This window comes from Pygocentrus nattereri, chromosome 11 (assembly GCF_015220715.1).
Source record: "Pygocentrus nattereri isolate fPygNat1 chromosome 11, fPygNat1.pri, whole genome shotgun sequence".
NCBI classification, from domain to species: domain Eukaryota; kingdom Metazoa; phylum Chordata; class Actinopteri; order Characiformes; family Serrasalmidae; genus Pygocentrus; species Pygocentrus nattereri.
The window spans coordinates 2,057,501-2,070,215 of NC_051221.1; the positions used below are offsets into that span (position 1 = coordinate 2,057,501).

At 42.6% G+C, this 12,715-nt stretch overlaps 3 gene segments (V, D, J or C); 1 reads left to right on the forward strand and 2 right to left on the reverse strand.

The window, feature by feature from the left end:
* The window catches only part of LOC108416665, a 137,024-nt gene that overhangs the window by 94,994 nt on the left and 29,315 nt on the right, over positions 1-12,715 (forward strand). Inside the window, 1 exon segment of the V gene segment in view lies at positions 4,640-4,643. Within this exon segment, the coding sequence occupies positions 4,640-4,643 (4 nt within the window).
* LOC108416138 overlaps positions 1-12,715 on the reverse strand; it is a 143,147-nt gene that overhangs the window by 76,468 nt on the left and 53,964 nt on the right.
* The window catches only part of LOC108417185, a 107,605-nt gene that overhangs the window by 43,789 nt on the left and 51,101 nt on the right, over positions 1-12,715 (reverse strand).

Here is a 12,715-nt window from a genome sequence, read left to right on the forward strand (position 1 = left end):
CCCCCCCACAGCCCACCCAGCTGAACACAAACAAGCAGTTTTAAGCAGTAAACAGTCAGACAGAGAGAGAGAGAGAGAGAGAGACAGAGAGAGAGAGACAGAGAGAGAGAGAGAGAGAGAGAGAGACAGAGAGAGAGAGAGAGAGAGAGAGAGAGAGCAGTGGGGTGGAACTCAGATCTGCATGAACAGGCCTGAGTCGTCCTCTTTCTCCCAGAATAGAGCAGCACTATCACCAGATGTTCAGCTTCATTCAGCCAACTCCCTCAAGATCAACACACAGCACTGCACTGAATCTCCAGCTGAACTCCCTCTCTAACAACACTGACCATCACCATTCATCACAGTAAAGAACTCAGACTGAACTCAAAAGAACTGGAAGCTATGCAGCAGCACTAATGCGTTCTAGCACTGGAGAACATTTACTGGTCCTCTTTCCACAGTGGAACAACTAGAACTTTCCTAACTCCTAATCTAACTACCATCAGATGAAGTGTCATAGAACAGTTCAAACCTCTCATTAAAACCTGAGGAAGAGGAAGAGACAGGAGACAGGAAGAGGAAGAGACAGGAAGACGCTATGCTGTAGTAACGCAGACTTCAACGCGAACCTCGGCAATATTGAGCAAGGCAGCAAGTCAGTAATCTATAAACCACATGGATTAGTTTTCTTAGCCAACACAGTTATAAAACAACTTTAAAAGCTATAAAATTTATATTAATAAACTACTCACTACCGGAAGTACACTGGAGGACGGTGAAGAAGATCTGGACAGTCTGCAAGCTTACATCGACGAGTGTTTCGACCGAGTCGTAATGGGAAAACCAACCAACACTCCGTCCAGCAACAAAGGAGCTCCATCCACCAAGAGGAGTCGCCCAGAAGATTCACCAGGGGCTTCTTCTCAGTCCAGCGAAGTGGCGGACATTTTGGAGTCCATCGATAAGAAGCTGTCCAGTTTCGACGCTCGCCTCTCCATTTTGGAAATTCTTCACAAGGAGTTTCAGGCTCTCCGGGAGTCGGTAGAGTTCAGCCAACAGCAGGTGGAAGCACTTGCTGTGGAGAACGCCGCTCTCAGAGAGTCGGTGAATTCCCTCACCAAGGGAATGACCCGGCTCTCGGAGGAGAATAAAAAAAATCAGGGAAACCGTCACCGAGCTCCAGGCCCGCAGCATGAGGGACAACCTCGTGTTTCGGGTCTACCGGAGAATCGGAGGAAAACCCGGAAACGACAGTGAAAGAGTTCTTGCAATCCTACCTGAAGCTCCCGGAAGACACTGTTAAAACCATCAACTTCGATCGTGTTCACCGTATAGGAGCTAAGCGACCCGGGGCACACAGACCCAGACCAATCGTAGCCAAATTCGAACGTTTCAAGCAGAAAGAGCTGGTGAAGAGCCGCGGACGGGAGCTGAGAGGAACGGACTTCAGCGTCAACGATCAGTTTCCTAAAGAGATCCTGGAGCGACGCAAAATCCTGTTCCCTCTCCGGAAAAAACATATTCAAGAAGGTTCACGAGCTATCATTGCGGTGGACAAACTCTATATAAACGGACAGCTCTATCGCGACCAGGAAACCACGCCATGGCTATACTGATCAGGTGACCTGTGTATACAAACGCCTTTTTTCTCCATCTTCTTTGTTTTGTTTTTTTTTCTTTTTTTACATGTCTATATATAACAATTAATGCCGGTTTAGACAGCATAGTGGACTTTATGTTAAGTAATTATTATTTTTATTTTTATTTATTTATTTATTTTTTTTTTCTTTCTCTTTTTTTTTTTTTTTTTTTTTTTTCTTTCTCTTCCCCTCATTCTTTTGCTATATTTGTCACTTTGGAGCACCCTTTCCTTTTCTTTTCTTCTGCATCCAACATGTTTGCTACACAACACACACAATGCTATACAGGACACATAACATGCAATGTACACTCACACACACATCCACACACACACATCTTCAGTGAGCACGCAACACTTTCTCGATTAATTTCAATATGAGCACACTGAGGTTTGTTTTCATGGAATGTGCGTGGAGTTGGTTCAAGGGAGAAGAAGGTGAAAATTATTAACCGATTAACGACTTGCAGGCTGACATTGTGTTCCTACAGGAGACACATGTGTCCAGAACATCTGCACACACACTCTCCTCTTCACAGTTTCCTCATATGTACTCAGCCTGTTACAACTCTAAACAAAGAGGTGTAGCTATATTAATTAACAAAAGGATAAACTTCTCTATTAGAAACACGATGTCAGACCCGAAGGCAGATTTATAATACTTAATCTATCTATTCAGAATATAGATTTATGTATTGCCAGTATATATGGACCAAATGTTGATGATCCCTCCTTCTTTCATACCTTCTTCACCTCACTTGCTGATCACTCTGATACCACAATTGTAATAGGAGGGGACTTCAACCTGGTACTTAATGCAGAGATTGACAGGCTTAGTACAGCAGTGAGTCAAAGAAACTGGCAGTCTGCAGACATTCTTAAACAATACATGAAGGATTTTGGTCTTTGCGATGCTTGGCGCTCACATCACCCCACTCTGAGAGATTATAGTTTTTTCTCACAAGTACATCACTCCCACTCCCGCCTGGATTACTTTTTAGTCAGTAGCTCCATGATGACGGAAATCACAGACACTCAGATACATCCGATCACTATTAGTGATCACGCACCTGTATCTGTGTCTCTGACACAGAAACGAGTTACACCACCAACTAGGAACTGGAGATTTAATACATCATTACTTAAAGAACAAGATTTCATTAATTATTTTAAACGAGAGTGGGCTATATACTTAGAACAAAATAATCTGCCGGAAATATCGCCATGTGTTCTATGGGAAGCAGGAAAGGCAGTAATGCGGGGTAAAATAATTTCTTACTGCGCACATAAGAAAAATAAAGAAAAAACACTTATATTAGAATTGGAACAGAAAATTAAATCTTTAGAAAATGCCTATGCTGCATCACCACAAGAAAATATAATTAACAGCCTGAGGAAACTTAAATTGGAATTAAATGAAATACTTGATAAGAAGACACAATTTATGTTGCAGAGGTTGCGTCTGGAAAACTTTGAACATGGAAATAAATCTGGAAAATTCCTGGCCAATCAGTTAAAACTGAATAAAGAAAAAACAGCTATTCACTCTATTAAAGACTCGGTCGGTAATATTACTCATGACCCACAACAAATAAATAACTCCTTTAAAGACTTTTATGAAGCCTTATACTCATCACAGATTAATCCATCTGATGCTGAAATTGAAGAATTTCTTAATGATATAAATCTACCTAAATTAAATGAGGATCAGATTACAACTCTTGATTCACCGTTTTCATCATCTGAATTCTATAAGGCAATACAGCACCTTCCAAATAATAAAGCCCCAGGCCCAGACGGGTTCCCAGCAGAATTCTATAAAGAATTTTGGCCTGTGTTAGAACCTACTTTTTTCAGAATGGTGACTCAAATCAAGAATAACCACACAATCTCCCCAAACATGAACTCTGCCAACATTAGCCTGCTTCTTAAACCAGGCAAAGACCCAACACTTCCATCTAGCTATCGCCCAATCTCTCTTATTAATGTAGACCTTAAAATTATTTGCAAAGTTCTCGCAAGAAGATTAGAAAAAATCACTCCATATATTATACATTCGGACCAAACAGGTTTTATCAAGGGCCGGCACTCAGCCGATAACACACGCCGACTAATAAATATAATAGATTACTGTTCCATTAACAAATTAGAAAAAATAGTAGTCTCTTTAGATGCAGAGAAAGCATTCGACAGGGTAAATTGGAAATTTTTGTTAGCAGTTCTACATAAATTTGGATTTGGCCCATCCTTTATAAACTGGATCGAAACATTATACAGCTCTCCAAATGCACGGGTTAGGACAAATGATCTTATTTCACAAAGCTTCAGTCTGCAGAGGGGAACTAGACAAGGTTGCCCACTCTCTCCCTCAATGTTTATCATCTTCATTGAGCCACTAGCAGCAAAAATCAGACAGAATGTAAACATCAAAGGAATCCAAACAGAAAATACAGACCATAAAATAAGCCTTTATGCTGATGATGTATTACTTTTCCTCGGGAACTCACAAACCGCTCTTCTAAAGACAATCACACTTATAGATAAGTTCTCATCTGTATCAGATTACTCCATTAATTGGAGTAAATCAACAGTTTTGCCTCTGAATTGTAAATTTCAGAACATCATACCTACATCACTACAGTCGGGCAACATTAGATATCTAGGTATAAATTTTTCTCCCAGGCTGTTAGATCTGGTACGACTGAACCATATTCCTTTACTAAAAACAATAGAGGACGATCTCACACGTTGGAACTCTCTACCTATATCTCTCATGGGGAGAGTTGCCACAATAAAAATGATGATTCTGCCTAAAGTAAATTATCTGTTCTTAATGATCCCTAATAAACCTTCTATTGCTTGGTTTAAGTCGCTAGACTCATATATTTCTAAATTTTTATGGAAAAGTAAAACATCTAGAATAAGCTTGAAGACTTTACAAAAGCTAAAATGCAGCGGTGGTCTAGAACTACCAAATTTTTATCACTATTTTTTAGCCAATAGACTACAGTATGTTTCAAGGTGGATGAAATCAAACCGCTCAGACAGCCCATGGCTGGATCTGGAACAAACACTCTGTGGGAAATTGAAAATATCTGACTTACCTCTCATTAGCTCCAGCATTAAACATTACAATTGCTTTAAAAGCCTTACAATAAGCACCACCCTGATAGCCTGGTGGGAATTCTTAAAGATGGCTAAGTCTTCACTAATCCCTTGTAAATTAACACCCATTTGGAACAATCCCGATATATGTCGGAAAAAGACAGTACTGAATTTTTCAGAATGGCAAGAAAAAGGAATAAATAATTTAGAACATGTTATTCATGATGGGACCTTTATTTCATTTGAAGATCTTATTTTAAAATATGAAATTAGCAGTAGCAAATTTCTGGAATATCACCAATTGAGGTCCATCATACAGGCAAGATTTAATCTAAGTAATCTAAATCTAGAAATCCCTGTGTGGATAACAGACTTTCTAAACCTCTATACCCCTAAACTGTTATCAAAAATATACAAATTATTATTAAAAATTAATGATTCAATATCCCTTCCAATTACAAAATGGGAGAGAGATCTTTCCATCATCCCGGATGAAAATTTCTGGACACAGATATGTCTAAATACTTTTAAAATGACTAAAAATCCAAATTTACAACTTATACAATACAAAACTCTCCATAGAATACATTATACAGGGCACAGAATGTTCCAAATGGGCCTCAGAGAAACAAATATATGCACTAACTGCACAGGTAATTATATTGAAAATTATATGCATGCTATATGGTCTTGCATGCCAGTTCAGAGATTTTGGCAGACAATATGTGAAGACTTATCCACATGGTTCCATTGTGATATCCAAGCCTCACCAAAACTGTGCATTTTAGGTGATATAAGTGAATTAAACATAGAAACGAATATATCACCTATAGTTCTTACTGCCTTATGCATCGCCAAGAAAACTATCCTCATGAAGTGGAAATCAAAAAATGATTTATGTATAACTCACTACAGAAACCTACTTCTAGACCACATTAGTCTGGAAAGAATGTCTGCTACCACTAAAAATCAATTGACTACATTTGAATCCCTCTGGTCCCCACTGATCAGCTCCATCACGTGATGGGGGTAACCGGCTGTAGTCTTGTCTTGTGGTGTACCCAGCAGGTGGCTGGGGGTGGGCTGGGGGATTTGGATGTCTGATGGCTCTTGGACTGGAGATGGGGGCTGACGCTCTGCGGTTTCTGTGTGCGGGCCCTGTTGTTGATGGTGGGGGGCCTGGATGTGTGCGCTCACGGTCTTGGGGTGGGGACCTGGGGACCCGTGGGGGTGGGTGCTGGCCCCGTCCGGGGGGCTGGCCTCCTCTGTGTGGGCCGGGGTGTGGGATCTGGGGCCTTGGCGCCTGGGGTCGCCCGTCCCCCGTTTGGGCTCCTCCCTGCGCTGGAGGGGTCTGTGCCCCCCTGGGCGCACCGCCGGGTGATGGGGGTCTGGGGCGCGCCGGGGTGTCTGTCTGGCATTCCAGGATTCTTGATGCCTCCCGGGAGGAGGGGTGGGGCACTCAAGTAGGGGGACAACCACATAGGGCTGGTTGGTTCTGGACCCAGGACCACTGTGTTTGCGTATATATGGGTGTGTGTGAAGTTTGTGCGGGTGAGTGTGTTTGTGTTGGTATGTATGTGTGTGTGTTTGTATTGTAATCGTGAGTATGTGTATTGTAACCGTGAGTATGTGTATGTGTGATAATTGTTGTCTCTTGTGTGCGTGTGGGTGTGTATGTTTTGTGCTGTGTCAGCTGTGTGGGCGGGCGCCGGCCTGGAGCGCGGTGGTGTCCTGGGGGCTTGGCCGCTTCGGGCCCTGGGCCGGCCTTCCCTGCGCCGCGGCCGGGTGTAGGAAACCGGGGTGCCTAGTGAGCTAGCGCCAGCTGGCTCTCTTCCTCCGAGGGGTAGTTCTCTGCCTCTCGGTCTTTCTTATCCTGACCCTTCCCCTCCTCCCACTCAGTCAAACATCACACTACACATGGGGGTTCTGGGGGAGGGGGGCCCATGCTACAGTGAGTAGGGCCACCTACCTGGCTCTGCTCGCTGTGATGCGTGATGTCCCACTCCTCCCCTTTTTTTCCCCCCTTACAATGACACATTTCATGACACAGTACAGTACACACAGGGCTTTGGGGGGCAGGTGTCACTCAGTGGATGGTGGGTGGCGCTGCTGATGTGACCTCACTTATCTGCTCACTGCTACCTGCCCCTCAATTTTATTTACACATTAGACATTGAGGGCCTTGGGGGGCAGCGTGGCAGTGTGGTTATTCAGTACTACATTGCCTCTGTCCCTCCAATTTTAATTGCACTGTAGCTCACACACATTCTTTTCATTTCACACATATTGAGTGTGTGGGGGGGGGGGGTGGGCAGGTCCTCTCACACCGGTTTGGTGCACCCTGCCTGGGGGGGAGACCGGCCGGTCATTCGGGGCCGGGGTGGCTGCCTCCCTGGGTTACCGCTGACCCGTGCTGGTGTCCGCCCGCCGATACTGTGAGTCCATGTATGTTCCGTGTGTATGCATGAGTGGGTGACTGGTGTGTGCGAGTGTGGGTGTGGGTGTGTGTGGGTGCATGTGAACATGTGTGTGTGGACAGCTGGGCCTGGGTCTATGACTTGCTGAGCCTGGACATCTGTGGTACATGGTGGTGGGCAGGAGTTACCCCTCCCCACCGCTCCCCGCTGCTTGCCGACTCCGCCCCACACCCGGGGTATGGGTGCCCTGTGGGTCCCTGGGTGCATGACTGGACATCGTGGCGTGGTCCCTGCCCTGCTCCCTTGGCGGTTGTGTCCTGAGGGTGGTTTGGGCCTTTCTGGCATGGGGGGGGGGGTCCTGCCGGGGGTCGGCCGGTCTCGGGCGCCTGGGCCCTCGGGGGCCGCATGCTCGGCTCATGCTGGGGATGTTGGCCTGCCGGGGGGGGTGGGCTGCTCATTGCCTCTGGCTCTCCGGTCACTTGCCCTTTGTCTGTGGGCGCTCTGTCTGGGGCCTCCATTCTTCGTCCTCTGGGGCGTGCACGCGGTGGCCGTCGGAGCGTGTGGCCTCAGGTCTCCTGAGTTCCTAATGGGCTGTGGATGGTCCGGGTCCCCCGGGTCCTTCCCTATCTGTCTCTGGACCACGGGGGCATGGTTGCGGCTTCTTGCCCTCATTGCTGAGCACATTCCATGACACATGACACGTGAACGCATATACACACATATACACATTGTTGCAAACAGTAGAATTGTGTGTGGTGGGTGGGTGTATATGTATAGAGGCATATGTATAGATATGTAAACATGTGTATGTATGTAGCAGCAAATAGTAGAATTATGTCTGGGTGTATATATGTATATGTATATGTGAATATGTATATGTATGTATATCTGTATAATTGTTTTTTTCCCCTCCCCATTTTTTTTTTTTTTTTTTTTTTTTTTTTTTTTTTTTTTTTAACTTACTTATTTATCTATTTATTTTTATTTAGTTGTCTGTTTATTTACTTATTTTATTTGTTTTTTCTCTCTTTTTTATTATTATTATTTTTTTTTTTTTCTATTTATTTATTTACTTACTTAATTATCATTATTATGATTTATTATTATTATTATTATTATTTTTTTTTTTTTCTCTCTCCTCCCTTCTTCTCTTTCTTTCCTGTCCTCTTTTTTATTGCCTGTCAGGCCTGGCCAAACAAATAAAATAAAAACTTTAACAAGAATAGGCTTTAGTAACCTATAGAGCTTTTTCTTGTGAAAACAAATATGTTTGGTACATCAGTACATTCGGATTACCATTCCGATTGCAAAAATGGCCAGATATGACAGGTTGTTAAAAAAAAAAAAAAAAAAAAAAAAAAAAAAAAAAAAAAAAAAAAAAAAACCTGTGAATGTCTTCATCCAGGAGAATCTCACTGACCTCAGACCAGCTGGTCATCATGATCTGCAGCTGATAATGAGGGGATTAAATGAATCTCCTGTTTAAATAGAATAAAAGTCTCTTTTCACAGTGAGTTTGGTTCCTCCACTGAAAGAGAACCACAGTGCTACATTTCAGTGAAGTCATTGTACATAAACCTCCATCACTCCTCACTGTTCACCCTGAGCTCTTCTACACTCATCAACTATTGATGAGCTTTAGAGATGAACGTCTAACACTGAATGAACAGAACTGAGCTGATACTTTTTAATCAGATCTAAATAATCAGACGTGTTTATTATGGAGGTGTTTGGTGAGTCCATTTCCATAGAGGCTCCACTTTGCATGATCAGCCCACGCTTCAGTGCTCTGCTGGTGTTTATAGTCCTGTGAGTTTAACACTTCATGACTGAGAGCTGCTGCCCCACAAACTTCACCCACAGCAACCATGACTTTGGTCTCCATCTTCATCTGGACGCTCACCCTCTGGACTCAAGGTCACTCACTCATTTATCTTTGTGTAAATTAATTTCTGTCCTGTTTGATGTACATTGTGTTGTATTTTACGTTTCATACAATATTTCTTTCAATGTTTTCATCCTTTTTTTTTCTTTTACTTTTTCAGGATCCAGTGGTCAGATAACTGTGACTCAGACTCCTGCAGTGAAAACTGTTTCTCCAGGAGACTCAGTTACCATCAGCTGTAGAACCAGCCCTGCCGTGTATGCTGATGTTGCTTTATCCTGGTATCAGCAGAAACCTGGAGAAGCTCCTAAACTTCTGATCTATTCAGCAGACACACTTGATGATGGTGTTCCAGCTCGTTTCAGTGGCAGTGGATCTGGATCTGACTTCACTCTGACCATCAGTAATGTCCAGACTGAAGATGCAGGAGATTATTACTGTCAGAGTTTACATGAGATCAGTGGTAGCTACGTGTTCCCACAGTGTTTAGTAGGTGTACAAAAACCCCCTCAGTCCAGCTGCACAGAGACTGCACTCTGGACTCTACTGCAGGTGCTGAGGGGGAGGATGGACACACACAATAACACACTCTGTGGAAATCAGGACTTTAGATGGAGTTTGTTCTTCTGTTCATTAGACTGGAAATGCTTTGTGATTTTAGGGGTTTATTTCCTGATCTCCACAGGTCTGGAACTAGCTCTAGAGTTCAGCTCCAGTCTCATTTATTCTAAAGTTTATTATAAGGATCTGGACAGATTATGAAATGGATGTTTCTCTCAGTCCTGAGAAAGAGGGAGTCCCTGAAGAAGTCCTTCAACAAACTCAGACTCCTCAGCTTTTATTAGGAGATGATCTTTACAGGGTGAGTACTAAGCAGTTACATGTAAATCGGAGGAATTTGTAATAGAATTATTATCTGTCCAGCTGGTCAGCCAAGATACAGTTAAAAAACTGTATTCTTTTAAAAAACATTCAGGTTTAAAAGATTTTAATTTTTATACACATAAACTGTCACTGTAAACATCAGTTACTGAAATTCATGTATTCTCTGCTTGTGTAGGTCAAATGCAGTCAAAAGCCTTTCCAAAATAGCAAAATAATGAACAATTTATATTTATTTTATTCAAAATATAGAATTTATTTAAAACTACAAATTCCTTTTTTAATCAAATAATCAAAGTTAGTTATAGGAATGATAAAAATACCATCACTGTAGGTCTGGAACAGGAAACTACGTCACTGAAACTGAACAGAAGTGATAACAGGCTCCTCCAATAACATTACAGAGATACAGGTTCAGGTCAGATCTTTACTGAAGAAGTCCCTGTAAAACAGAAACACAGTTAAAATATGTAGACAGAATGTCTGTTATAAGCTTGGAGGGTCTGTTTAAGGAAGATTTTCCATATAATATTAACATGCACCACTGTTAGCTTGGTGCTACCATACATTACAAACCCCTTATGGGCACTAGCATCGCCACAGCTGTTGATAAGATAAACTACAACCTCTCACAGAGTGATGTAGAGGGTTCTGATTAATCATTATTGGGCTGGTCTGCTGCTGCTCACACCTCTCTTTTGGGCATTAGCATTTTATTTTACCACAAAATGCATAAGAAGTTTATTTAGTAACACCTTTCTGGGATCTTTTGGAGAAAATAATCTCTAAAATTGTACTTTTCATAGTACTTTAGTCATTATTTCCTGAAGTATCAACACTTTCACTGGAGTCTGATTTGAAGCTGCTCTTTTCACTCAACACCTTTCACACTACACGACTTACACTGTTGTTCTGTGTTCCTACAGTGCAGAACTTCCCAAGAGTCTAACTGGACCTGATGGAAACAGTGGTCAGTAGCAGGTGATGAGCTGTTAGACAGAGTGACCCACCATGGACTCTGACTTCAAAGAGATGTGACCGATCACAAAGCAGTACAGAGATCACCAATGAGATAAAATGGAATTTAACACATAAATCATGAAGTAAATATGAATAACTCAGTAAAAAGTAGATTACTACTTGAGTGGAAATAAAGTATTATAATTTGAAAACAGTCAGGAGAAAACAAATCACCTGTATTTTAATACATGGAACTGTTGAGGAAATATAACTAGTTAATATTCATCTCTGCTCTTCACTATACAGCAACACAAATCCCCCACTGCTCCTGATGCTCCGGGTGTTCCCCAGGGTTCTGTTATGGGCCCCCCTGTCTTTATAGTTTATATGCTGTCCAACAGTCAAATTCATGGATTATGTGTTCATTGTTACATTTCTGATATCCAAATCTATATTAACTCCCTTTCTAACTACCTGTATCTGTGATGTTAAGATTTGGTTAAGCTCTAATTTACTTAAATTCAACACAATAAAACTGATGTTCTAATTATTACCCTAATACTTGTATCACCTCCCTCTCTGAAAGTATCAACATACATAGTTGATTTTAGATAAAACTCTCACAATCTGATCATAATCATGGCGTCATATTTGATTTAGTGGAACAGCTCCAAACCTCTGGAACTCCCTCTATCTCTGTCTTTAACACACAACTCAAACCCCCTGTTCACTCAGTGCTTTACCTCCCTTTACATGTTCATTCAGATGGAGCTGATGCTTTCCTGTATGTTAGAGCTCTTTCTGTTGTTTCTGCACTCGTTCTGTTTCACTGTTACCTGCTTTGAGTTTAATAAAGGTGCTGTAGAAAAAAACAGGTATTATTGACTGACACACTGATGGTCATCAGCAGCACTAAGGAAGAAGTGAAACCAGCCCCCCACAGCCCACCCAGCTGAACACAAACAAGCAGTTTTAAGCAGTAAACAGTCAGACAGAGAGAGAGAGAGAGAGAGAGACAGAGAAGAGAGAGAGAGAGAGAGAGAGAGAGAGACAGAGAGAGACAGAGAGAGAGAGAGAGAGACAGAGAGAGAGAGAGAGACAGAGAGAGAGAGAGAGAGAGAGAGAGAGAGAGAGACAGAGCGAGAGACAGAGAGAGAGAGAGAGAGAGAGAGAGAGAGAGACAGAGAGAGAGAGAGAGAGAGAGAGAGAGAGAGAGAGACAGAGAGCGAGAGACAGAGAGAGAGAGAGAGAGAGAGAGACAGAGAGAGAGAGAGAGAGACAGAGAGCGAGAGACAGAGAGAGAGAGAGAGAGAGAGAGAGAGACAGAGAGAGAGAGAGAGAGAGAGAGAGAGAGAGGGAGAGAGAGAGAGAGAGACAGAGAGAGAGAGAGAGACAGAGAGCGAGAGACAGAGAGAGAGAGAGAGAGAGAAGGAGAGAGAGAGATAGAGAGAGAGAGAGACAGAGTGAGAGAGAGAAGGAGAGAGAGAGAGAGAGAGAGAGAGAGAGAGAGAGAGAGAGAGAGAGAGAGAGAGAGAGAGAGAGAGAGAGCAGTGGGGTGAATCAGTCAGTCCAACAATTTCAGTGGATTATGGTTCCGTTATGTTCCCTGGCTAAAGGTACTGAGATGTACCCCTGAGGGTACCACCACAGTGACAAGAGGGGTACTGCCCCAGTCCCAGTGTCGTACCTTTTCTTTCTGACTGTGTATGAACGAGTGACTTCTTTATGTGAGTCAACACACTCATCAGTTTATTACAGTTTAATAAGCACCAGTTATTAACAGATGAGCTATGAACTAAGAACAAACTGAACTATCAGTTATCAGTGAGCACAGTCACTAACTGCTAA